At 35.2% G+C, this 26,276-nt stretch overlaps 1 protein-coding gene across 4 annotated transcripts in view; it reads left to right on the top strand.

Annotated features, from left to right (window-relative positions):
• The window catches only part of COL12A1 (collagen type XII alpha 1 chain), a 252,433-nt gene that overhangs the window by 141,031 nt on the left and 85,126 nt on the right, over positions 1 to 26,276 (top strand). For all 4 annotated transcript variants that reach the window (XM_053710444.1, XM_053710443.1, XM_053710446.1 and 1 more), the window contains 11 exons: positions 2,000 to 2,142; positions 3,915 to 4,044; positions 6,057 to 6,176; positions 6,304 to 6,450; positions 8,827 to 8,943; positions 10,756 to 10,902; positions 11,354 to 11,428; positions 12,570 to 12,709; positions 16,313 to 16,436; positions 18,393 to 18,536; positions 20,359 to 20,523. In XM_053710444.1, the coding sequence (XP_053566419.1) occupies positions 2,000 to 2,142; positions 3,915 to 4,044; positions 6,057 to 6,176; positions 6,304 to 6,450; positions 8,827 to 8,943; positions 10,756 to 10,902; positions 11,354 to 11,428; positions 12,570 to 12,709; positions 16,313 to 16,436; positions 18,393 to 18,536; positions 20,359 to 20,523 (1,452 nt within the window). The remainder of the gene's footprint in view (positions 1 to 1,999; positions 2,143 to 3,914; positions 4,045 to 6,056; positions 6,177 to 6,303; positions 6,451 to 8,826; positions 8,944 to 10,755; positions 10,903 to 11,353; positions 11,429 to 12,569; positions 12,710 to 16,312; positions 16,437 to 18,392; positions 18,537 to 20,358; positions 20,524 to 26,276) is intronic.

Here is a 26,276-nt window from a genome sequence, read left to right as displayed (position 1 = left end):
AGTGAGTTCTTTTTCCATCATCATTAATGCACAAAAATATTTGTCTTTTATTAATATTTTTTACTCCTATTCTCGGGCAACTTTTATTATAACTATAATTTTCTTTGATTTGTAATGAGCAAAACAGTTATGTAGTGGTGAGAAAGAAAATTACACATAGGTTGCACTATAGATCAATACTGATCAGAAATTGCACGGTAAAGGTTCGTTCTATAAGGAGAGTTTACAATCCCATACGTATTCAAGTGTTTTCATTTGGATTTAATATAATACAGAGTTATCCTAGTTTTGAAAGTTAGATGTATTAATTTATGGCTTTAATCCAGTAGTTTTCAGAAAATTATAAAATATCTACTGGGCTTTACCTTTATATTAAAGCCTTAAAGGGACAGTAAAGTCAAAATTAAACTTTTATTGATTGGATAGATCATGAAGTTTTAAACAACGTTCAAATTTACTTCTATTATCAATTTTGCTTAGGTATCGTTTCTTAAAGAGTAATCCTAGGTGAGCTCAAGAGTGTGCATATGTCTTTAGCCATCTGGCAGCAGACACATGCACGCTCCTGAGCTCCTATCAGCCTCCCTAGATTTACTCTTTAACAAAGAATATCAAGAGAACAAAGTCCATTTGATAATAGAAGTAAATGGGAAAATTGTTTAAAATTGCACTGTTTACCTGAAAAATGAATGTTTAATTTTTCTATACATTGTCCTATGTTCAAATGTTTCAGTGTTTGCTGTGGAAAAACTTCTTACTGTTGTTTGGGTTTCTTACCAAAACCATTTTGGTCCATTGAAAGCACATTCATTTGAATTAGTCAGGCCACCCAAGTTATGTGTGTAATAAATATGGTAATCTAGATTTCCTACATCTGGCTTTAATAAACATGCAAAAACAAAATATAAGACACACTCACTTTCAGCCAATGACAAATCATGCTAACATCATGCTAATATTTATTTATCACCACTGAAGACAGATTTGTGCATTTCATTACACGGGCAATTTAACCTCTATTTAATTTTAATATTAATTCTTAGTTACATTTTTACATCATCAAGAACAAACATTACAGTGATCATATTTTATTCCTGAACATGTTTCAAAGTTTAAAAGTGTGATCATGATTTTAACATTTTAATAAAACCAGAAAATAATGGTGTGCAACATTAACATCCCAAAAGAAATTATTGCAAAAAAAAGCTAATATGCCATGCCGGAGAGGCCGAGTGGTTTTTCAAGTAGTAAATGCTAATAGATTGGAAGACTGCCGGTGAGCGTTCTCAGTACAAAGTAATGCATTTCTGCAGCTCTAAGCCATTTGAAAACCAAAATGTGGTCATCTAAACTGGACTGGAATTTGAAAATGGATTGTCACACTATAAAAAGCATTTTAAATGTCCTCTAATTGATTGGAATGAAGCCCATTGTCTGACAACAGAGGGAATATTTTGAAATAGAAAATACATTTTCTAAGACCTCATAAATTAATCCAGATTCAAAAACTCTTGCACCAATTAAATTTTCTTTTTTCAAATCAGATAGGTAGATCATAAAAAGCAGGCAGTGTTTCCTCACATGTAATTCCAAAAAAAGAATGAATTAATTCAGGGTATTATATTACTTGAGTGTATGATAATTTACTGTCCAGCTATGTACTGAAGGTCCCTATTGGAAAATTAAGTTCTGGATTACATTCGACGTTTCCATGGTTTTGCTGAGTTCTTAACAAAAACCTCCAGCAACAAGATAGGTTTCCAAATTCTTGTGGTTTTCTACTTTCCACAGTTTGTTCATGCTGCTGTAGGTATGTGTCTTAATAATGTGTCACTATATTCTAGCTGGCAGCTTTCTATCAAAAAACTTTTGGAAAGCGACGAAAGCGATCAAAAATAAAGAACATGGCTACTAATTTCTGGTTATTATATGAACATGTTTATTTTTTATTTTTTTAAGAAATGCAGATATATAGATTTTTTTTTTTTTTTTTTTTTAGTACCTCGCAGTGGGCCAAAAAATATAAAAGTTTATGGAGAAACTACCAACAGCCTTTCGGTAACATGGGATCATGCGGATGGACCAGTTCAGCAGTATCGAATCATCTATTCCCCAACTGTTGGTGATCCCATTGATGAATTTGTAAGTTGTGTTGAGGCTGATTATAAAATCATCCTAAACATTTCTAAAAAGACAATGTTTTTTTTTCCTGGGGAAGTCATGTTTCTTTGTTGGATCTAAAAGAGGGCGTTGTAAAATGAATAAACTCTAAATAAACATTTTGTTTAATTTCATTGTGGAAGTTTGCACCAGTGCACCAAAAGAGTTGTAGGAACTGCTCTTGTCAGCCAGTAATATATATATATATATATATATATATATATATACTGCAACATCAGTTTTACATAAACATGTATTATCTGCTAGGTTCAATCAACAATGTAAACAGCTTTTATTTCATCTTTTCCTCACAATTTTGTTTATCATATTGAAAGGTGAATTTAAATATTTGGGGTTTTTGTGCCCTATTCATAGCGTCAGGTAATTACTACAAAAGGTGATGAGCTTATAACATATTTTAACATCCTTTGCTTTGAGGTCCAAGGGGCTGATTTATCAAGGGCCGGATGTCCCAGTTATGAAGCAGCGGTCTTAAGACTGCTGCTTCTTAACTGATCCGCCACCTCTGAGACTGCGGACATCAATCCAACCGATCCTATACGATCAAGTTGCTTGACACCCCCTGCTAGTGGCCAATTGGCCGCAAATCTGCAGAGGGCAGCATTGCACAAGCAGTTTACCAGAACTGCTTGTGCAATGTTAAATGCCGAAAGGGGGGGATTCAAATAAAAGAATGGACACACAGTTACCTTTTTTTCAGCAGTTTGTACTCCAATTGGGGAGGAATACCAAGAGGGGCAAATGTCCCCCTTGCCGCCCCCATTGACGTCCATGATTGGTTGTATTTATTTCTGTCAGGTGAAATACCACCTTATGCAAAACTTATTACTGATTAAATGCTAAGAATGCACATCTTTCGCAATAGACATATTCCCAGTAATCTTCCTGATCCAGACAGTTCATTTTGCCATACCACTCACATCTATCTGTTAACATTTTTCTATGCAATCTGTTTTCTATTAAAATAGAATATTCTATGCATTCAAAGAGAAGTTGTTAAACAGATGCACTTTATACAAAATCTGTAGTGCTAAAAAATATCTAAAATGCAGTATATTAAAGGGATACTAAAATATCTAAAATGCAGTATATTAAAGGGATACTCAACCCAAATTTTTTATTTCATGATTCAGATAGAGCATTCGATTTTAAGCAACTTTCTAATTTACTCTTATTATCAATTTGTCTTCGTTCTCTTGATATCTTTTTTGAAAAAGCAGGAATGTAAGCTTACGAGCCGGCCCATCGTTGGTTCAGCACCTGGGTAGCACTTGCTGATTGGTGGCTAAATTGGTAGCCACCAATCAGCAAGTGCTACCCAGGGTTTTAAACCAAAAATAGGCTGGCTGGTAAGCTTACATTCCTGCTTTTTCAAATAAAGATACCAAGACAACAAAGAAAAAATGATAATAGGAGTAAATTAGAAAGTTGCTTAAAATTGTATGCTCTGAATCATGAAAGAAAAAAAAATTGGGTTCAGTATCCCTTTAAATATGTAATATTAAATGGATAAATTAATCTTCCTAAAATATTGTGTGTATGCTGTTATATTTTTCTATTTTTTTTTCTGAAAATCTGTACAGAGTTTTACGATACAATAAATTAACCTATAAATTTATAAAAGTGTGAAATAGTTCTGTTCGCTCCATTACAAAATGGTCTTTAACTTATCTGCATATCATTCATTGCTTGTTTTTTTAAAGCAATTTCTTTTCACCTGTTTTATTTTTTAGATAACTGTACCTGGAAGAAGAAACAATGTGGTACTGCAGCCCCTATTGTCTGATACCCCTTATAAAATTACTGTGGTGGCTGTGTATGGTGATGGAGATGGAGGACAACTTACTGGGAATGGAAAGACTGGTAATATATGGAGTTGTTATTTGACATAGCTAAATTAAAGGGTCACTGTACCTAAACATTTTCTTTTGTGATTCAGATAGAGCATGCAATTTTAAGCAACTTTCTAATTTACTCCTATTATCAAAAATTTTCTTCATTCTCTTGGTATGTTTATTTGAAAAGCAAGAATGTAAGTTTAGATGCCGGCCCATTTTTGGTGAAAAACCTGGGTTGTCCTTGCTGATTGGACAGCACCAATAAACCAGTGCTGTCCATAGTTCTGAAACCAAACATTTGCTGGCTCCTTAGATTAGATGCCTTCTTTTTCAAATAAAGATAGCAAGAGAAGGAAGAAAAATTGATAATAGAAGTAAATTAGAAAGTTGCTTAAAAGTGCATGCTCTGTCTGAATCATGAAAGAAAAAATTTGGGTTCAGAGTCCCTTTAACTAACAGCCTCTCCAGACTCTTCAGTTCCTGTGTTATTATACAAAGTACATGCTCTTTCTTTTCTAAACTCTTCAGTAACTGTAGAAATCTCAACCATTGTGAATTTTGTGGGATTGATTCTCCTGCCTTTTTTTCTACTCCTTTAAAGCCCCAGTTTAACAAAAAAGAAAATTTAGGGTGTATGGTGAATGGGCTGTATAAAATAGCAGCTACCTTTATTAAAATGTATATTGTTTTGCTATGATAAAACAATTAGTAAGCTTTTCTACTTGTGTGATAGATTGTTGTGGATTCTGTATATTCTTTAATTAATCTGCTTGCAGCAAAATATTACATGTAAGTTCTTAAGACTGACATTGATAAATGCAGACAGCATAAGCCCCCTGCACGACCGCTAGCAGGGGGTGTCAATCATCCCGATAGGATCCGATCGGGATGATTGCTGTCCGTCACCTCAGAGGTGGTGGATGAGTTAAGGAGCAGCGGTCTTATGACCGCTGCTTCTTAGCTTTTGTTTCCGGCGAGCCCAAAGGCTTGCGCGGAGACTGCTCCATTCGCAGCTTTATAAATTGGCCCCTTTGAGTCTATACTAATAATGAACCATATTTAAGAATCAAATACATGACAACATAGTTATTTTATACCGTGTCACAAGAACATATACTTTAGACTGTGTTAAAGGGATATGAAACACAATTTTTTTCTTTCATGATTCAGATAGAACATATTATTAAGCAATTTTCTAATTTACTCTTATTTTCAATTTTTCTTCATCCTTAAGCTTAGGAGCCGGCCCATTTTTGGTTCAGCACCTGGGTAGAACTTGCTGATTAGTGGCTAAATGTATACACCAATCAGCAAATGCTACCCAGGTTCTGAACCAAAAATGGGCTGGCTCCTAAGCTTACAATCCTGCCTTTTCAAATAAAGATACCACGAGAATAAAAAAATTGATAATAGGAGTAAATTAGAAAATTGCTGAAAGGGATACTGAACTCAAATTTTTTTCTTTTGTGATTCAGATAGAGTATGCAATTTTAAGCAACTTTCTAATTTACTCCTAATATCAATTTTTCTTTGTTCTCTTACTATGTTTACTTGAAAAAAGAAAGCCCAGAACCATGAACAACACTTGTTTATTGGTGGATTCATTTATCCACCAATCAGCAAGAACAACCCAGGTAGTTCACAAAAAACGGGCCGCCATATAAACTTACATTCTTGCTTTTCAAATAGAGATACCAAGAGAATAAAGAACATTTGATAATAGGAGTAAATTAGAAAGTTGCTTTAGATGCCATGTTGTATCTGAATCACAAAAGAAAAAAATTTGGGTTCAGTGTCCCTTTAAAATTGCATGCTCTATCTGAATCATAAAAGAAAAAAAATGGGTTTCATATCCCTTTAAACAGAAGAAAATGATTTAGTATGTTTCTGAAAAATAACAAAAGCTGTCAGCATTCCCTTTTTAATATTTTAATGTTACTATCAATTATTTGGTGGTTGTAACATTAGAACAGCAAAATACAGACATTTCTCACCCCTTGGTGTTATGTAATGGTTGTACTTTCTTTTCTATTTTAGTTGGCTTGTTAGCACCAAAAAATCTTCAGGTATCAGATGAATGGTATACCCGATTTAGGGTAACTTGGGATAGAGCCACATCTCCCGTTCTTGGATATAAACTTGTATATCAACCAAAAAGTGAGTATAAATCATCTGTTTTTTTAATTAAACAACTAATTCATTCTTTAGACTTCCAGAATACTAAAGAAACAAAATCATTTCAGTTTATTAACATTATTAACATTATCTTACAATTACCTTCAAGATGCTGATGAAACAATGGAACTGTTTGTTGGGGACATGAATTCTTACACTTTGCAGAACCTTTCTCCTGGAACTACTTATGATGTGAAGGTTTATGCTCAGTATGACACGGGACTGAGTGGTCCACTCTCAGGAGATGGAACAACCTGTGAGTAAATATACAACAAGCTATGTATTAAAGATGTTACCAGCAATGTCCCTTTAATTGTATATAAGTGCACATGAAGACAGGCGCTCACTCCAGCTCCCAATAGAGTATTCCAAAGCAATCCTTGTCCACTTGCATGAAATGTATTTTTATTAAGGAATATTATCCAAGAAATAGAAAGACCTGATAAATGCACACATCCCTGGGGGTCATCGCTCGTCGGCATGTATTAACTCTAGAATTACTACAGTTATCCAAGTAACAGTTGGAGCGATTAAAGGAACCATAACTGATTTAATGAGCCTATTGCAGTTTCACTGTACTGGCCGTGCATACTTACACGTGCATGTCTTAATCTTTGAGACAAGCATATGCTACTGGCAGGATCAACCAGGTATACAACATCCTGCAATCAAATATCAGATATTTGTAACACTGTGAAATATTACCATTACCATTTAGAATGTATTTTTGTTAATTCTACATACAGTGGGCTCTTTGTTCAAGATGCTGATTTTTTAACCTCTCTGGTGGTTTAAAAACAGTCTGGTCAAGTCCAACTGGGGTGCTTGACCGCCCCTGCTCACGTGCAAGAGGGGGGGCAGCGTTACACAAGTAGCCGTATATGCAATGATCAATGTGCTCACTACATGCATCTAATTGGGAACATATCCATCCACATGCTAATAAAGGGAGCACTATATGTTCATTAATATTTTCAAGAGTTGATATATTAATACTTAAATATTATAGTCAACATTTAAAATTAAAAATTATCTAGCATTTATACTATAAGGCTGATTATAGAAAATAATGCTATGGGCTATATGGTCACTGACATGAAATCCCATAAGTTATATGACTTTTTCTCTTTATCTTCTATATGTTATTAAGTGAAGAAGGCACAGGATGGCACAACTCTAAGGGGCATATTTGATGCCCCGTGTTTCCGGTGAGCCTTCAGGCTCGCCAGAAACAGAAGTTATGAAGCAGCGGTCTAAAGTCCGCTGCTCCATAACCTGTCCGCCTGCTCTGAGGCCTCAGACAGAAATCGCTTGAATACAATTGGGTTGATTGACACTCCCTGCTAGAGGCAGATTGGCCGCAAATCTGCAGGGGGTGGCATTGCACTAGCAGTTCACAAGAACTGCTGGTGCAATGATAAATGCCAAGAGCGTATGCTGTCGGCATTTATCGATGTGCAGCGGACATGATCCGCTATATCGGATCATGTCCGCTCGCACAATCATAAATAGGCCCCTAAATGTATTTATTAATTTCTTCTTCTATTAAACATCTTTAATAATTGATTTATTAGTAAACAACCAAATTAGTTTACTAAGTTTATAGAGAATGAGATTTGTTCAATTTGACCTTTAAATTGAATCTTATACATCAGTTGTGTACTTCCTTCTTATACTTATTGCACGTTTCAACCAATGAGCATTAACAGGAGGAGCCTATGGGCCCTATTTATGAAGCTGTGCATGCAGCTTTGGAACCTGAGTGATGCAGGCTCAAGTGAGTGGGCCTGAAATGCTAGTTAAAACTGCTGCTACTTAGTCTCTCTGCCACCTTAAGGGTGGTGTAATTAAATCACCCTGGTCTCCATCCACCAGTATGATTGAAAAGCCCTGCTCTCATGCAATTGGTTTGCAAGATTGGGGGGCACGGTTGCACCAGCAATTTCTTGTGCATTAATAAATATGGGCAGCAGGTGCGGCCCATCCTTTGCTATTCCGGGCAGACAAGGTTCCCAAAAGAAAATCATATCCATCTGAACTTTAATAAATGGATCCCTATGAGTCAATGAACATCAGCAGAATGTGCGAAATAGTGAATGTAGATTGCAATAAAGTCCAACACCACTCATATACAAGCACCCTATTTGGGGTACTTTTTATATGAGTGGTTCTGGACTTTATTGCAATCTATATCTATTTTTAGGGGTAGCAGAGCCCTGTAAATTACATGGACATTCGAAAGGATTCTAATGGTTGGTGCTGTTCCAGTAACTATTGCGCAATAGTGAATAGGCAGCAGTAGAAAGTAACAGCTCACTGATAGTTCAGCAGTAACTGAGAGTTGCCTTACAGTGAGGCTCCGGAGCTTTATTCTTGCAGACCCTAAGGATTTTATTGTATCTGTCCCGGTCATTTCACAGTCATTACTATGGCATCATAAATAAAGATTAATTTAATGCTTCATAGAGAGTAAACATATTATAATAAATGGAATACTTCAGTGACTTGTTGTCATTGTGCAATGATCTGCAATAATGTTATCTGCTGCTGTGTACATCCAACATCTAATGTTGAAGATGCTTATTGTTAAACAGAATAAAATATAAATAGGTTATTGTCTTTCACTTTTCAGTGTACTTGAATGTAACTGACTTGACAAGTTACCAGGTTAGTTGGGACTCATTTTGTGTAAGATGGACGCCCCATAGAGCTGCAACATCATACAGAGTTAAGCTAAATCCAGTTGACGGTATGTATTTAATCACATTTGTAGCAAGTATTTTTTTTACATTTTTTACATTTTTAATGCATGTTGATAATGCCCTGTAAATTCCCTGTAAACCTGTTTTATCATATGAATTTTAGATCCAGAGATTCCTAGATATTAATAGTTTAAAATATATTTTTTTAAAAGATTTTTCTAAAAAAACGAAATTATTTGCTGGATTTTTAAGTTTTATGTAGTTTTGAGTTAGAAAAAGTTTGAATATAAATCTAAGCTTTTCTCCCCCCATCTTTTGTATCCTTAACATAAATAATGGCTTACAAAGTACTTTGGTGATGTATACTATACATCATGCTTTTACTATTTAACTAAAGGTATAGGGGCCCATTTATCAAGCTCCGAACGGAGCTTGTCGGCCCGTGTTTCTGGCGAGTCTTCAGACTCGCCAGAAACACTAGTTATGAAGCAGCGGTCTAACTCCATAACCCTGTCCGCCTGCTCTGATGAGGCAGACAGGAATTGCTGGAAATCAACCCGATCGAGTACGATCGGGTTGATTGACACCCCCCTGCTGGCGGCCGATTGGCCTCGAGTCAGCAGGGGGCGGCGTTGCACCAGCAGCTCTTGTGAGCTGCTGGTGCAATGTTAAATGTGGAGAGCGTATTGTTCTCCGCTTTCAGCGAGGTCTTGCGGACCTGATCCTCACTGTCGGATCAGGTCCACAAGATCTTTAATAAATAGGCCCCATAGTCTAGTCAAAATTAAACTTTAATGATTCAGATACAGCAGGCAATTTTAAGCAACTTTATAATTTACACCTATTTTAAATTTTTCGTTGTTCTCTTGCTATCTTTATTTGAAAAAGAAGTGATGTAAGCATGGGAGCCGGACATTTTTGGTTCAGAACCTGGGTAGCACTTTCTGATTGGTGTCTAAATGTAGCCGCCAATCAGCAAACGCTACCCAGGTGCTGAACCAAAAATGGGCCGGCTCCTAAGCTTACATTCAAATAAATATAGCAAGAGAATAAAGAAGAATTGATAATAGGAGTAAATGAGAAAGTTTCTTAAAATTGCATGCTCTATATGAATCATGAAAGCTTCATTTTGACTAGACTGTTCCTTTAAACAAAATAAAACAAATAATTAAACTTTGAGGGACAGTGTACTGTAAATATGTCTCCCCTTTAATGTGTTTCCAATGATCAATTTTACCTGCTAAATAGTATTACCTAAGAATGTGCATTCGGCAGCTTTGTTAGCTGCCGAATGCGAAATTAGGTGGCTGCGACGGGCCTTTAGCTCTTTTCGGTACTGGATTTATTCTTGTGAAAGTGCAACATACTAAGATGCAGATTTGCACAGATCTTAGTGTGTTTCCCTTTCACAAGAATAAATCTGGCTCTGAAAAGAGACAACACTTTTTCCGCATTTGCTAGCTAACGAAGCTGCCAGATACAGATCCCTATTATTACATATACATGTAATACAAATAACTGCATTATCTTTATTTTATTATTTGAAGCTGCTTTTACCTGTTGAAAATCTCCACATGCACTAAAACTTTCAGTGTTATTGTATTGACTTCAGAAAATCTATGTAAGCAAGAGTCATCAGCAGAAATCAACCACCAGTGGGGGGCTATGAGAGTCAAGGGCAGCCTTTTTGAAAGAATATTTCTATAGTAACTTTGAATACAATGAGCACCTGTTATCTGCCTGCCTGGGTACATTGCCCCTTTAATGCTTTAAATAGAGTAATTATCATTTAGCCAATTTATCTATTTTCTTACTTATCTTTATTATTGCAACATAATTGTTTTAATTCTAATTAAAAGGATCAAGAGGACAAGAAATAACAGTAACTGGATCTGAATCATCTAACTGTTTCACTGGACTGAACCCAGACACGGAGTATACTGCTACTGTTTTTGTACAGACACCTAATCTTGAGGGTCAAGGTGTTTCTACAAAAGAACGTACCTGTAAGTAGTCAGCAACTTAGAAGTATTTGAAATAATTGCAAATTTTGGTTTTCTTACCCTAGCCCTAATCCTAGCATTAACCCTGAGTTTAGCTCTAAACCAAACTGTACCAGTAATGCTAACATGAACCCATCACATAATGCTACCATTAGGAACATGGAGCATTTCATAAGGCACCACCTACTTTTCAGTATAGACATTTGTCTGATGTTGAGATTCTAATACATTTTTGTTGTAACGTCTTATTAAAATAATGTAAATGTGTAGTGGGATGTCATATTATGTTTAATTCTAAATGTTCTTCATTTTCTTATTTATTTGTTTTCATATTCACATTAGACAAAAAACAGACACTTTAAAAATTTAATAGGAGAATATGAGCTCCTCAATGTATAGAATAAAATGATTTGCGCAGTACACTGTTTCTAAGGTAATACTTCTAAACTTTTAGTGATAAAGCCAACCGAAGCACCTACAGAGCCTCCTGCACCACCTCCACCTCCAACCGTACCCCCTGCCCGTGAAGGTAAGAAAATGTACAACATAAATGTAAATTTACGTTAATCAATTTTATTAAATAATGATGGCCTTTTATGGATTGGTATTCTTACTATAAATGGAATAAGTAATTGACCAAAATGGCTTTAAAGTGTTATGAAAGTTGACACATTACGATTGAGTTGATTGACACCCCCTGCTAGCGGTCGATTGGCTGCGAATCTGCAGGGGGTAGCATTGCACAAGCAGTTCACATACGCTGTCAGCATTTATTGATGTGCAGCAGACATGATACGCTACATTGTATCATGTTCGCTCGCACATTAATAAATTGACCCTATTGTAACTCACCATTTGGGTCAACATAATTAAATATAATTTTCGCCTGTACTTTATTCATAGAACACATTCAAAGGCCGCCATATTTAATTTATTACTTAAGAAACCTAAAGCTCTAGGTACAGTTTATTTTATTTGAACTCACATGAACTTTATGGTTTGTTTTTATACCAATACCACGTATTAACTTTTTAGCGCACCCCGCACACGGTTCCCTTTGGGGTTCCCTTCTCATGACTATTTTATTTGGCTGCCTTTGAAAAAGTAATTTCTTTAAGCACTGCTGATTATGTATACAACAATATTTTTATATATTTTCTCAGTTTAAGGTGGCAAAACTTTAATTTTATTATAAATGCTGCAGCTAAAGGGACACTGAACCCAACATTTTTTTTTCATGATTCAGATAGAGCATGCAATTTTAAACCAACTTTCTAATTTACTCCTATTATCAATTTTTCTTCATTCTCTTGCTATCTTTATATGAAATAGAAGGCATCTAAGCTTTTTTCTTGGTTCAGAACTCTGGACAGCACTTTTTGATTGGTGGATGAATTTATCCACCAATCAGCAAGGACAACCTAGGTTGTTCACCAAAAATGGGCCGGCATCTAAACTTACATTCTTGCATTTCAAATAAAGATACCAAGAGAATAAATAACATTTGATAATAGGAGTCAATTAGAAAGTTGCTTAAAATTTCATGCTCTATCTGAACCACAAAAGAAAAAAATTGGGTTCAGTGTCCCTTTAAAGAGCACCCAGAGGTGTATAAATGATTAACATGTATACGGCCACTCACTACTTACAGATGACATGTTTATTTCTAGTGTGCAAAGGTGCCAAAGCAGACATAGTGTTCCTCATTGACAGTTCCTGGAGTATTGGTGATGATAACTTCAATAAAGTGCGCCAGTTTATTTTCAATACTATTGGAGCTTTTGATGTGATCAACCCTGCTGGAATCCAGGTGAATTATTCCTATGCTTTCTTAAACCATTTATAACATAGCACTACATACAACTGATAAATGTTAACATAATAGAAGTATTGTAGTAAATTTCATTTGGCTAATTCTGTAATATTTAGACATTCAAATACAGCCATATTGTTGTTTGGCACATTTCTATGTCCTTTCACATACAATTAAGAAGGGTCAGCTATTTAACTTCCTTTTCCACACCATTTGATCTATACTGCTGGCTTTGAAGTGCCCATTTTATTAGCTTTGTTATAGAATTGTCCCACAGAAAAAATAGTCAGGACCTGGAGAGCCTGCCATGCATGCAAAGGAGAGAAAACAAGTGGTTTGTCAAGTTATTCAAAGTGGTTGGCCTCATGCAAAGGAACAGGTACCCCTGTGCCCCTTGCAGTATTATGTTACAAGATGCACTGAGCATATAAGATCAGATTTTTTTTAAATGGGAATGAATTGTCACTCCTTCTGAACTATAGCGAAATGTTAAAAAACAACTAAGGAACGTTTTTACTGGACTTGAATGAATGGCCAGCTGGAGGAATGCATCAATCAATGTGAGATATACTACACATACTTGATAACATGCAACACCAGGAAACATTATGTTATCCTGACATTTAAAATAGAACATGGAAAAAGATTTGGATATATTTTTATTTTTTGCTAAGAAATGGGACATTTTAGTGACTCAAATTTCTTGGAGACTATTTTCAGCATGCAAGATCTAACACAGTAATAAAAAAATCTCAATTTGCCCAATTTGAAATCACAGTCCATGGACTCTATTTAACAAGTAGCCACAATTGCAGCTTTGGAGCCCTGGCATTTTAGACTCACCAAAAAATGATAGATAAGTAGCAGCAGTCTTAAGACCGCTGCTGCTTATCCTGTCCGCCACCTAAAAGGTGGCAGATTAAAATCATCCAGTTCCGATCCAATCAGGATGATTAGCAGCCCCTGCTAGCAGCCGATTGGTTGCCTTGGACCAGGGGGCGGCATTGCACAAGCATTGCTTGTGCCATTTTAAATGTGGACAGTGTATGCAATCCACTCACAGCGAGTTCCGGTGGACATGTTTTGCTACTGCAAATCATGTCCACCTGGCCTATTATAAATGGAGCCCATTGTGTGTACAGATGATAGATCTTAGTTAATATCAACTAAGGTCAAATTATCTAGTAAAGAATTAGCCATGAAAATGGCAAATAATAATCATCAGTAAATAACAATATTTAGACAAGCAACCATAACAGTACCCCTTATGGGTTATGGGTTAGAGTTGATGGGTTGAACAATTAAATAATTCCTTGAAATCATTTGACGATATAAAAGAGGGGCATAAAACCACCCAGACTAGCAGCGGGAGATATGTCAGGATGCCAGAACTTCTAAATACCTATGTTAAATCATATCTGCAACAAGAATAAGCAGTTACTTAAAGTTCCAGAATTTGTCCTGTCTCAGTTGGTGTGCCCTGTACATGTACATGTAATATAACTACTATGTAGCATGGTGCACCAAAATGTTTTTTTCTTTACAAATTGACATCATATGTGATAATGTAACACTTAATAAAGTTAATGAAGTAGACAGAAATGCAAGAAAATTATGATTTCAATCACTGTCCATAAGAAAAATGTATGTAATCATTTTTCTATAAGATTCAACAAGTCTATGGGGATTTTTGTAGATAATTAATTTGATCTTTTTAATTAATTTAATCTTTTCTAAAGGATTGTAATCAACCCATATATATGACAAACAATATAACATGTTATCCAATAACTTTTCCATAAGCAACATTGCTCTAAACTGCTGAAAAACTTAAAAAGTTATTTCTATACTTCATTTTATTTCTAAAATTAAAAAAATTGTGTGATTTCATTGGGGATGTGAGATGTCTTTGACATTGTTGAGACTGAAGATTTAATTTAAAATGGAGTAAATAATATAAAATATGACCCATCACAATCAGTGCACAATTAAACATTTCATTTACATTTCAGGTCAACTTTCTGCATGTATTGAAGCATCAGATACTAAAAGAGACTAAACCACTCTCAAATTTTCTATCAAACATCTAAATCAACAATAACTAAACATGTTAAAATATATTTTTGCCTGATATCACAATATTAATTAAAAGTGGATTTGTGTAGCAGATGGATTGCATACCCTAAATAGTGGAACCTAGACCCATATCTGTAGACAAATAAATTAGTGATATTAAATGGTGGATTTTTTGTATTACATTACATGATAGTCAAGTACAACTAAACATCTATGTCAAGGGTGCTATCATTACACTGAGATAGTTAAAAATTGTTCCATATATCTATTATTTTCATTAAACATTATTTTTGTTTAAACGCATTCCTCTAAAACATGGAGATGAGCCAATCAAAAGTATTTAGTAATTGGTCAGAACAAGCTGACCTATTAAAATATGCCTTAAAACATTATTTTGACAATTCAAAACAAATTGTGATAAATCTAGCTAATGTTTATTTGATTGTTTGTTTAATATATATGGCATATTTTTCAACTGCCTTTTTGTGTACCTATTACCTATGATAGCAGGTCACTCATTAAATCTTAAAACTTAAGGATTGTGTGTATTTGAATGTTCATGATTACAAATTCCCAACATTCTTTAAATCTTTTCTTTTATATATCTGTTGGATGGCATAGCTACTTCCGTTTCTCTGTTTTAAATGATCATGTGTGCTATTGTATAACTACACAGGCGCACACATGGCATGAGGGTGCGTGTGCTATTGTATAACTACACAGGCGCACACATGGCATGAGGGTGCGTGTGCTATTGTATAACTACACAGGCGCACACATGGCATGAGGGTGCGTGTGCTATTGTATAACTACACAGGCACACACATGGCATGAGGGTGCAGTCCTTTTCCACAGCTAGCTAGAGTTATCCTCCCAGGTGCAGATAAAGCTTTACTAAAGGCCAGCATGGAAGGCTTGAGCTAGGGACCTATTTCTTATCATCTCTTAGCCAATAGCTTTAACTAATCCCATTTACTAAGTTTTTTTTTTAATATTTACAACTGAATGTGCATCTGGGGTTAGCTGCCAGTGTCACTGGATGTATATTCAGATTTCAAGAGAATGCTTCCATGCTGTGTGAAATGCACCCAGTTTAATTCTGGAACTGCTGCCAAGGGCCCTGTATCTGTACCCAGTCCACTCTGAGGGTGCAACTATTTGCCATGTTTTGTAGGTTTCATTAGAACTTTACAACAAGCTTTGCATTCACATAACTACAACATTGTTAAAACCATTACTATAAAGTCATTTTTCCCTTCCAATTATCTAATTGTCAAATGTATTCATCCATTGTTTTAACTAAGATGCATTTTTTAATGTGACAAGACTTCCCTCAGTGCTCTCTAAACATTTCAGTATTATATAATGTAGTCAGTCAGTCAGAAATGTATCTCATAAATCAGTTACTAAAACAAACAAAAATATCTCAAAATGGTTATATTTGCTAACTCCAGAACTGAATATTATATAGAAAATACAAAAAGGACAACCGATTGATATTTCTTTTTATGGGAACTCTTACAGGTTTCGTTTGTGCAATTCAGTGATGAAGCTCAAACTGAGTTTAGACTGAATACTTATGCTGATAAATCACAGGCTCTTGGTGCATTGGCAAATGTACGCTACAAAGGCGGAAACACAAAGACAGGTATATTTTGTTCTGATAAGCCTGACACGCAGTGAGTTTCCTCTACTTATGTTTAGGCTTTGCATGGCAGCATTAAAAAAACAAGACAATTATTTTTATAAAACATAAGGATATTGGAAATTGATATAAAAACAAAGTACCTCTGCAAGAATATTTATTTTACTGATAATGCTGTTTTTGTGTGAAATGTGTACTTTCTCCCTAATGCTGCATATTGCTTAAAGAGATAATAAACCAAACATTTTCTTATCATGATTCAGATAGAGCATGCGATTTTAAGCAACTTTCTAATTTACTCCTAGTATTAATTTGTCTTCATTCTCTTGGTATCTTTATTTGATAAGCAGGAATGAAAGTTTATGAGCCGTAAATTTTTTTTGGAGAACCTGGGTAGCGCTTGCTGATTGGTGGCTAAATTGATAATAGGAGTAAATTAGCTTAAAATTGCATGCTCTATCTGAATCATGAAAGGAAACATTTGGGTTTATTATCCCTTTAAACTAGCTATTTGATTTGCTACATTTGCAGGATACAGCATTTTTTATTTAATATTAATTTAATCAGTAGGGAGCACACATTTTATACAAAGCAAAGCAAGAAGTTTAATGTCTTTTTAAACCATACAAATGGCTTCTCTGGGGGGTAGTTAGTTTCCTAGGTACTTTTAGTTATCAACTCTTGAACACATAAAGGATTTGTGTAGATGAAATGAGTTCACTTTTTCATATCTTATACTTATGGTATATAAATTATTCATATGAAACAGGTTCCATTTGTGTGATTTGATATAATTAGAGGCTGTTTATTCCTGTGTTTAATAAGAAAATAAGCCAATATGATTGCTCTTAAAGTGGAATATATTTAATAGATTAAATTAATCTTAGTACTTGAAATGTTACTTGAACTTTTAAAGTTGAAATAAAAATGCAATGCAGTAAAATAGTTGAGTTATTTATAAAATGTTATGCTTTTATGTGTATTGAGAGATATATGACTTAGTGAAGGTTTACTTTAATATGTGAGATTTACACTCTGTGCTCTTGTGAAATCAGTGCATGTTTGCTATCACAGGAGTCAGATAGGAGGATAAAGTGTTTGGAACACATGAGGATACACTAGAGATATTCCGTTTTATAGCTGTTGTGAAACTTTGCTGTCCGGTGTTTACACTGGATCAGTAACGAGATGTACATCAGCTATTTTATTGACAACATAGCACAACAATTTATATTTTAATATATATTTCCGATGCATATACATCCTAAGAAATGAATCAATGTACTAGAATGATATATGTAGTAACATAGTAGATGAGGTTAAAAGAAGACAAAAGTCCATTTAGTTATACAGGTCCTACCTGAAAGCTTGTGAGAACTGTGAACTATTTGGGCATAGTCCTAATTCTTAAATGTCCTAGCAACCCCCCTATGGGCTCCATGTACGAAGCAGCGAAAGCTGCTCCGGAGCCTTTGCGGGGCAGGTTCGCATATGCGAGCCTGCTTCCCGCAATGTAAGAAGCAGCGGTCATTAGACCGCTGCTTCCTACAGTCTACGCCACCTCTTAGGTGGCGAAGCAAAATCACAGAGAGCACACTCGCTCTCGGTGATTGACAGCCCCTTCAGTCGCGTGATTGGTCGCGTGATTGAAGGGGCGGGCATTACACACTCCGATGAGTGTGTAATGGTACATACGGGCAAGCGGATCAATAGATCCGCTGCCCGTGTGTAGCGGAGGAGGGCGGACAGCTTCGCGAGTTAAGAAGATGTCCGCCCGCGCTTTAGTACATGTATTTTTTCATTAGAATAGCTCCTTAATGACAAAGCTTCTTTTGTTTTTTTATAAACCATTAAGATGATTTAAAATGATATTTATATAAATATAGCAGACATGGTAATACCATTTGTATTTAGATTAACAATTTGCAAACTATCAATTTGATATTGTTTTTATTTCAGGAAAGGCACTTAAATTTGTTCGTGATAAAGTCTTAACTGTAGAAAATGGCATGAGAAGATCTGTTCCCAAGGTGCTTGTAGTGGTTACAGATGGAAGATCCCAAGATGAAGTGAAGAAGTCTGCCATGGACATACAGCACTCTGGTGAGCTTATGGCACTGACCCTTTGAAAAATGATAGAGCAGACATTATAACACATATAAACATTTTTACAAGAATAAGGTTCAAGCGACATGAAACCCAACTTGTTCATTCATGATTCAGATAGAGCACTCAAGTAAAACAACTTTCCAATTTACTTTTATTATCAAATGTGCTTCATTCTCTTGGTATCGTTTGTTCAACAAGCCGGAATGCACTACTGTGAGCTAGCTGAACAAAGCGATTGAGCCAATGCCAAGAGGGATTTGTGTGTAACCACCAATCAGCAGCTCTATCAGTAGTTCATTGCTGCTCCTGAGCCCACCTAGGTATGATTTTAAACAAAGGTTATCAAGAGAACAATGTTAATTAGATAACAGAAATAACATGGAAATTGTTTAGCATTGCATGCTCTATCTGAATCATGTAATTTTGACTTTACCTTCCCTTTAATTTAATATCTATGTTAACAATAAAACTATGATGAAATGCATGTGGGTGCGCACATCTGTTCTCCAGTGATTGATTGCTTATTGGTTGATAAGGACAACACTCACAATGGACAGAGAAATGCTGCCACAAGCATAATATATATATATATATAAAGTTTTTTTCAGCATTGGGCTATCCATTTGTGTAAAAAAATGTAAAATATGTAAAAAAATAAAACAAAACAAAACCATATTAATCTATGAAAGTACAAGTCTACAATGTGTTTTCATGGCTCTATAGAAAAAGAGAACCAAGCAAAATTATATTTTCTGATCGATTGGAATAGCCTTGAATTTGAAAATCCTGTGAAAATCACTGTCCACATTTCTTCTAATGGATTGTATTGCAACCATTGGCTAATCTCTTGACCTCTTGACTTTACCCACATAGTTAAGATTGTTAAAATAAGGTTGTTTGAGAAGTACCAACTAGAACCTAATTGTACGAGAGTATACAACTTAGTAAAAAAGACATAGGCTCAGCGAAAAAACTCTGCAACTCTAATATAGATATAAAGAGGATATTATTCCATACCATTCATACTAATAATCTTTAATGAGAAAAAACTAGGAATAATCATTCATACAAACGCATAAGCTAAATTAAAAACTGACCTCCTCTGAGGAAGCATTTTTTGTGAAACGCTCGTCAGGTGTCCTAGGAGTAGCTTCGGCTCTCCTTTGTCTTTTTTAACTTGCTTACCAAGGTCATGTTAAATTGATAAATTTATCTTTGTCAGTTTAAGCTCAGCAGTTATTAAATACATTAATATAAAAGTAATTTTAATTTAACCCTTGGATTGTAAGGGCTTAGTTTACTTGTTACCATATTCTGCTGGCTGACGATAAGACTATATTATTTGCACAAATATGTTATCATTACCCCTTGGTTCAAGTGTTTTTAATTTAGCTTAAGCTTTTGTATGAATGATGATTCCTAGTTTTTTCTCATTAAAGATTATTAGTATGAATGGTATGAAATAATAGCCTCTTTATATCTATATCAGAGTTGCAGAGTTTACCTACTATTATTTTCGCTGAGCCTATCTCTTTTTTACTAAGTTGTATACTCTTGTACAATTAGGTTCTAGTTGTTATTTGCTCTCAGTTTAGGCATCAGCGACAGGTCTAATTCTTACTACACAGGAATACTATAACTATATAATTCAACACCCTATTACAGGGAAAATAATTCAATAGAATTACCTGTTTAATATAAACTCTGCTCCCCCTACCTATTGTGTAACCCTAACATGCTTGAGAAGTACATTAAACGTTTTCCTACAATGTTGATATGTCAAGAGTCCATCTCATAGTTCCTTTTATCTCTGCAGGATTCAGTGTGTTTGTAATTGGTGTGGCGGACGTGGATTACAGTGAGCTACAAAACATAGGCAGCAAACCAAGTGAACGACACGTCTTCATAGTCGATGATTTTGATGCTTTTGAGAAAATTGAGGATAATCTAATTACTTTTGTCTGTGAGACTGCAACATCGAGTACGTACCTAGACTATTGAAAAACATATATTTTCATGTCTTGAAGCAAGAGTGATGTAAAATAAGTTTTCAGGAAACAGGCACAAATCAAATGTATAGGCTTTGTAAATTCTACAGTTTGCAGCAATACATAATTGGTGAGATATACTAAAGTCTTCATGGTTAATGACACATTAGCTTGCAGGCTTCATTTAAATGATTACACAATGTTACTCTGGGATTTAATAAAAAAAAAAAAAACCATAACAAGTGGCTTGCAAAATCTAAGGGCCTTATATAATAATAATATTTTTATGCATTGTTGAGTAGGCTGAATGCTTGGTTAATGCAACATCCTTTGTGATTTAAAAATTAATTGAAAATATTATTTGCCTTTAAAAAACACACTAAAACTGCCATTCATTATATTTATTTCATGATAAAAGTTATTTAAATAAAAATGTAAATCTAGATCAAAAATTACTTTTTTTGTCAGGTTCAACAGCTAGAAAAAGTTTTTTGTTGTTGTTGCATTCCGCTTAGATCTTAGTGAAAACGTCATGCAAGTTTCACCTTATTCAGTTCGCTCACCAATAGTACTAGACTCATTTTACATTTCACACAACAAAACATCATAATCTGTTTGTATAATTTGTATTTCTAAATACACTGCTATACACAAAGTAAAATTTACATCACCTAAAGTGAATGCAACTTTTTTCTTTTTTTCATGTGTCTTTCCTCATAGAAATTTTCAGAAAATGCCTCTTATCAAGTTAATCTTTCAAATTAACAGTTCCTTTTTTTAGCTCGCAATTACCCCTCTCTGTTCAATGCTCTGAACTAGAAGGGTCTACTAGAGCCTCTTTGTCTAGGATTTAACTGATCTCTCATGTCCTGAGACTTCAGGGTCATGTCCGGCATTAAGTAGTCCAACACTGTTATTTCTTGATTTGGAAACTTAATATTGCTTTTTTCTAATTCACTTGTGTTTTTCTCACTCTGTTGCATAAAACTATATTCTTCAGCCAGAGAGATATTTTATTTTCTTCCATACAAAAAATGTTCCTTAGACAGCACATACCACCCAGCTCACAGTGCATTGTTGTCTTTCTCTCTACAACACAACACACAATTCCAGTCTACATGATGCACAAAGAGGTCATATTTTAGAATGTTTGAAGTATAGCACAGGTGATATAATGAGGTATTCAGTTACTGTGGCTAGCATGTTCTGTTAAAAGGTTAACTGAAATGTGCCCTGTTAGTCCTAAATACTGAAATGGACAAATCATATTATACTGTAGACAAACCACATCTACATACTCTGATAAATGACAGCACTGAATGAACTAAGCAGGACTAAAGGTTGTCTAATAAACACAGAGCCAAATGAAAATTTACAATGGAAAGTTTAACTACATCTACAGCATTAATACTATCTAAGCCTTATTAGTTTCACTTTCTCTTATGCTGCACATAAAACCTTCCTCTGGAAGTGACACCATCTCCAGCTTTCTGTTATGCTCTCAGTGGTAGCCTTTACAAGACCCCTACATTCCCTCTTCTGCTTTTAGTAGGTCTTCTTCCTTTTGACTTCAAAAAATAGAGGCACCTCCACGGCATGCATTTAAAAGTTCTTTTATTTATCTTACAAACAGTGGATAAATAATCTTGTCACTTACACAGCTCAGGTCGGAAGACTTGGGTTGTTCCCAGTGACCCACTGACGCATTTCGGCTCACTGGCCGTAATCGTAGTGTGGTCTCATAGCCTCTATCGGCTCCTTTTAAATTTCCAGGCTTTTGCCTATTGGTTAAAATCAAAAACTGGGAATTAACCCTTGTCTTTCCCAATTCTTTCTATTGTTTCAACACGTTCGTACTATACACAGTATTATTCTCCAGTCACTTAACATGGTTCATGAACAAACATGTATAATTACATATACCAAATTATTTTGCAGAAAAAACAATAATTTTATAAATTTTCTTAAACCTAAATCAATTCCAGAGACTCAAAGATATACAAAGATATACAAATGTGTACATTTGTTCTTTGTTTTTTCACAAGACTTAAGTCTACTCATACTATTCCAGTTGTTTGCTCATATTTACACTTTAGATTCTACTAACAAACTGATATTGTTTTCTTTCTCCTTCCATAATAAATCCGGTACCCCAATATTTATTATTCTCTTTCTGGAGCTCATCAAATCTCTAAAATGTGCTGTTATTTGGCCCATCCTTAATAACCAATTGGATACACAGACCGAAGACTACTGCCAGAAATTAATTAAGTCATATTCTGAATTCAAGCCAAAAGGCATCCTAGTCTTCAGCCTGTGTATCCAAAATATCTCTCTCTTAGCCAAAATTGACTCCCTATCTCCACCTCTTGTGCTTGATTTCACATTTTCTATTATAGTCCATCTCAATGATTTGCTGCTCTTGTTATGATGGTTCTTAAAATGAAGCACTAGTGGTGTGGCCAATTTTCATAATTTAATGTTGGATAGGTGCTCCCTAATTCTGTACCTTACCTCTCTTGTCGTGAGCCCCATATACTGAACTTCACATTCCGTACATGTTAAGAGGTAAATAGAATATGTGGCCCTACAATTCGTGCAATTTTTTAATTCAAAAGTTTCTCCTTTTATATTACTCTTAAAACCTGGTCTATGATCTAGTTTTTCACAGGCTTTACAATGTAAGTTTCTGCACCTGAAAAACCCTTTTTGTTCTAACCATGAGCTCATCCTCTGGGTATCCGATTTTAATTGGGTAGGTGCTATTCTATTTCCTATGGATAATCCTTTTCTAAAGTAAAACCTACACTTTTTAGGGTTAATCTCCTCTAATCCATCGTCTGCTTTCAACATTAGTAAATTATTTTTAACAATGTTACAAATTTGTTCAAATTACTATATTGAGTTACAAATGTAACTATTTTATCATCCTCTTTTCTGATTCTAGATACATCCCTGTAGTTCCAAAAATTTGATCTTTCTTTGTCATCAATATGTATTCTCACTGAATCTATATCCCTTTGTTTATAACCTCTTTCTATCAGTCTGTTATTGAGGTCTCTCGCATGTTTAATGTAACTTTCCTTGCTCGTACAATTTCTTTTTAGTCGTATAAATTGTCCTCTTATTACCGACTTAAAAACCCTATTCGGGTGATTGCTATGGGCGTGCAAAATTGTATTACCCGATATAGGTTTTCTATATATCTCCACTTCTACTCTTCCTGAGTCTCCCCCTCTAAGGGTAACATCCAAGTAATTTATACTATTAATGCCCACCTGAAAGGTGAACTTTATCCCAGCGTCATTTTTATTTAATCTTTCCACAAACCCTTCTGCCTCCATGGGACCACCACACCAGACAAAAATCAAGTTGTCTATATACCTTCTCTAATAAACTATGTGTTTCTTTTCAGGATATTCACCTCCAAAGATGTGGGACAGCTCCCACCATCCCATAAACACATTTGCGTAGGATGGGGCAAATTTAGCTCCCATGGCTGTCCCACATCTCTGGAGGTAAAAATCTCCCTCAAAGGCCAAAAAAATTGTGGGTTAACAAAAATTCGGGTACACGTAAAATGTACTTACAAAGATCTTCACTAAATAGTTGGTGTCTGAGTAAAAAATAATTTAATGCCTCCAAACCTTTTTCATGTCTTATAGAGGAATATAGCGAAACTATATCTATAGTAAGCCAACTGAACTTTTTCTCCCAAACTATAGATTCCATCTCAAGTAACAACTGTTTGGTGTCCCTTAGAAAGAAGATGTTCAAAAATTGAATTGATGCCACTAATAATAGGTCTGCCTACAACATTTTCTAGAGATTTATGAACTTTAGGCAAAAAATTGAAGATAGGAATTACTGGATGGTCTACCAAGAGAAAATCTTTGGTTTTATCATCCAAGAAACCTCCTTCCATTACATCATCAATTAAATGTCTAAGTTCAATTTGAAAATGTGATGTAGGATTCAATGTGAGTTTGATATATTGGTTAGGATTATTTAATTGTCTAAATGCTTCATTGACAAAGAAGGCTCGGTCCATAACTACGACGAACCCCCCTTGTCTGTCCTAATCACCAATTCTTTTCCTTCTCCCAACCTCTTCAATGCTAACTGTTCTTCTCTTGTCAGATTTTTGTCTTTTATTCTTATTTACACAGTAAGCTAATTGATTCAAATCCCTCTCAAGTCGTTTTTGAAACTTTTCTAACACTTCTCCTCTCGATTGAATGGGATAGAAAGAAGAAGCTCCTCTTAATGAAGGACCTTTTACTGTCTGTCTAGTATCAATATCGTGTACATAATTACTCTCATTATGTAACACTTCTAAAGTTTCAAGGTCACAGTCTTCTTGGAAGCTAAGGTTCCTACCAGTAAAGACTCCGCCTCCTTCAGACTGTAGTTGTTCAGAACATTCTACAATATTTTCATTTTTAAAATGTTTTTTTTAAAGTTAAGTTCCTAATCAGTTTGTTTACATCAATTAAAGTCTGAAAAAGGTTGAAGTCTTCACTTGGGACAAAATTCAAACCTAAACTGAGAACTTGTATTTCAATTTTGCTCAGTTCATAAGAGGATAGATTTATTACTGTATTTAGTTGTACTTTGTTTGTGACCTCCCCCTCCGCGGTGGGAGTGGGTTTTCCATTGCCTTTCCATCTCTCCCCCCCCCCTTCTGATTCTCTTGATCTTACTTGAAAAACCTGAGCCACATCTATTCTGTCTGTTTCTCTTGGGGGTTCGTATATTAAAACCCCTGATGTCATAGGCTCTTCTAACTGATATTTAGATGATTCCTTCTTCCTTTTGAGTCAATTCCATAAAGACCATGCACAATCTTAAGCTTCTGTTCTTACTTTCCAAGTTAAAGTACTGTGATCCCTTGAAGGTTAATCCCCGTCACAACAGTTCCATATTGATTTTCCACCCATTACTCAAACATGTTATGGCTCCTACACAATATACATAGATTATGAACACTGTGATAAGGCTATCCTACTCACATTCCTTAGGGACATCTGATGACAACCCTGATCCTTCCAGCCCATTCTCAACCCTATCATATTCTGTTGTTTATATTCATGCTGGATCTGTCATACAAAATATTTGGGTACCTGAAAGAATATTTTTCTCTAATAAATTTGAGAAAATGTTGCCATCTCCAGTCTTGTCTCAGAGGAATCAAAATTCACAGATGGGTGCAGTAGGGAGTGCCTATATGTTTGATACGATGAATTGATGAAGCGGTGATGAGCAAAATGGCTGCAGATAGTGATGTTCGTTCTGTTTTCAAACAGCATTTATAACTTTATCCAGATGTGTTTGGGCAATCCTAGGATTACCCTAGGATTACCTGGGTAAAGCCCGATGAATGATAATACATTGGGCTTTACCGTCAGCCACTGGGTAATGTCAGTTTTACCCGGGTATTTTTAGGATTACCCGATATCTGACTTTACCCGTAACATATATATATATATATATATATATATATATATAAAATCTGTTTAGAAATACAGAACTTTGGAATAGGAAATGTTTACAGTAAATACACAGTATAACACTATTAACCCCTTAACGACCAACGACGTATGGGGTACGTCCTGCAAAAAAATGCAGTTAATGACCAAGGACGTACCCCGTACGTCGTTGGTCTTTGAAAGCCCTGGAAGCGATCCTGATCGCTTCCAGCCGCTTTCATGTTATTGCAGTGATGCCTCGATATTGAGGCATCCTG

This window comes from Bombina bombina, chromosome 4 (assembly GCF_027579735.1).
Source record: "Bombina bombina isolate aBomBom1 chromosome 4, aBomBom1.pri, whole genome shotgun sequence".
Lineage (NCBI taxonomy): Eukaryota > Metazoa > Chordata > Amphibia > Anura > Bombinatoridae > Bombina > Bombina bombina.
The sequence above is the reverse complement of the archived record's forward strand: the minus strand, read 5'-3'. Positions and strand labels throughout refer to the sequence as shown.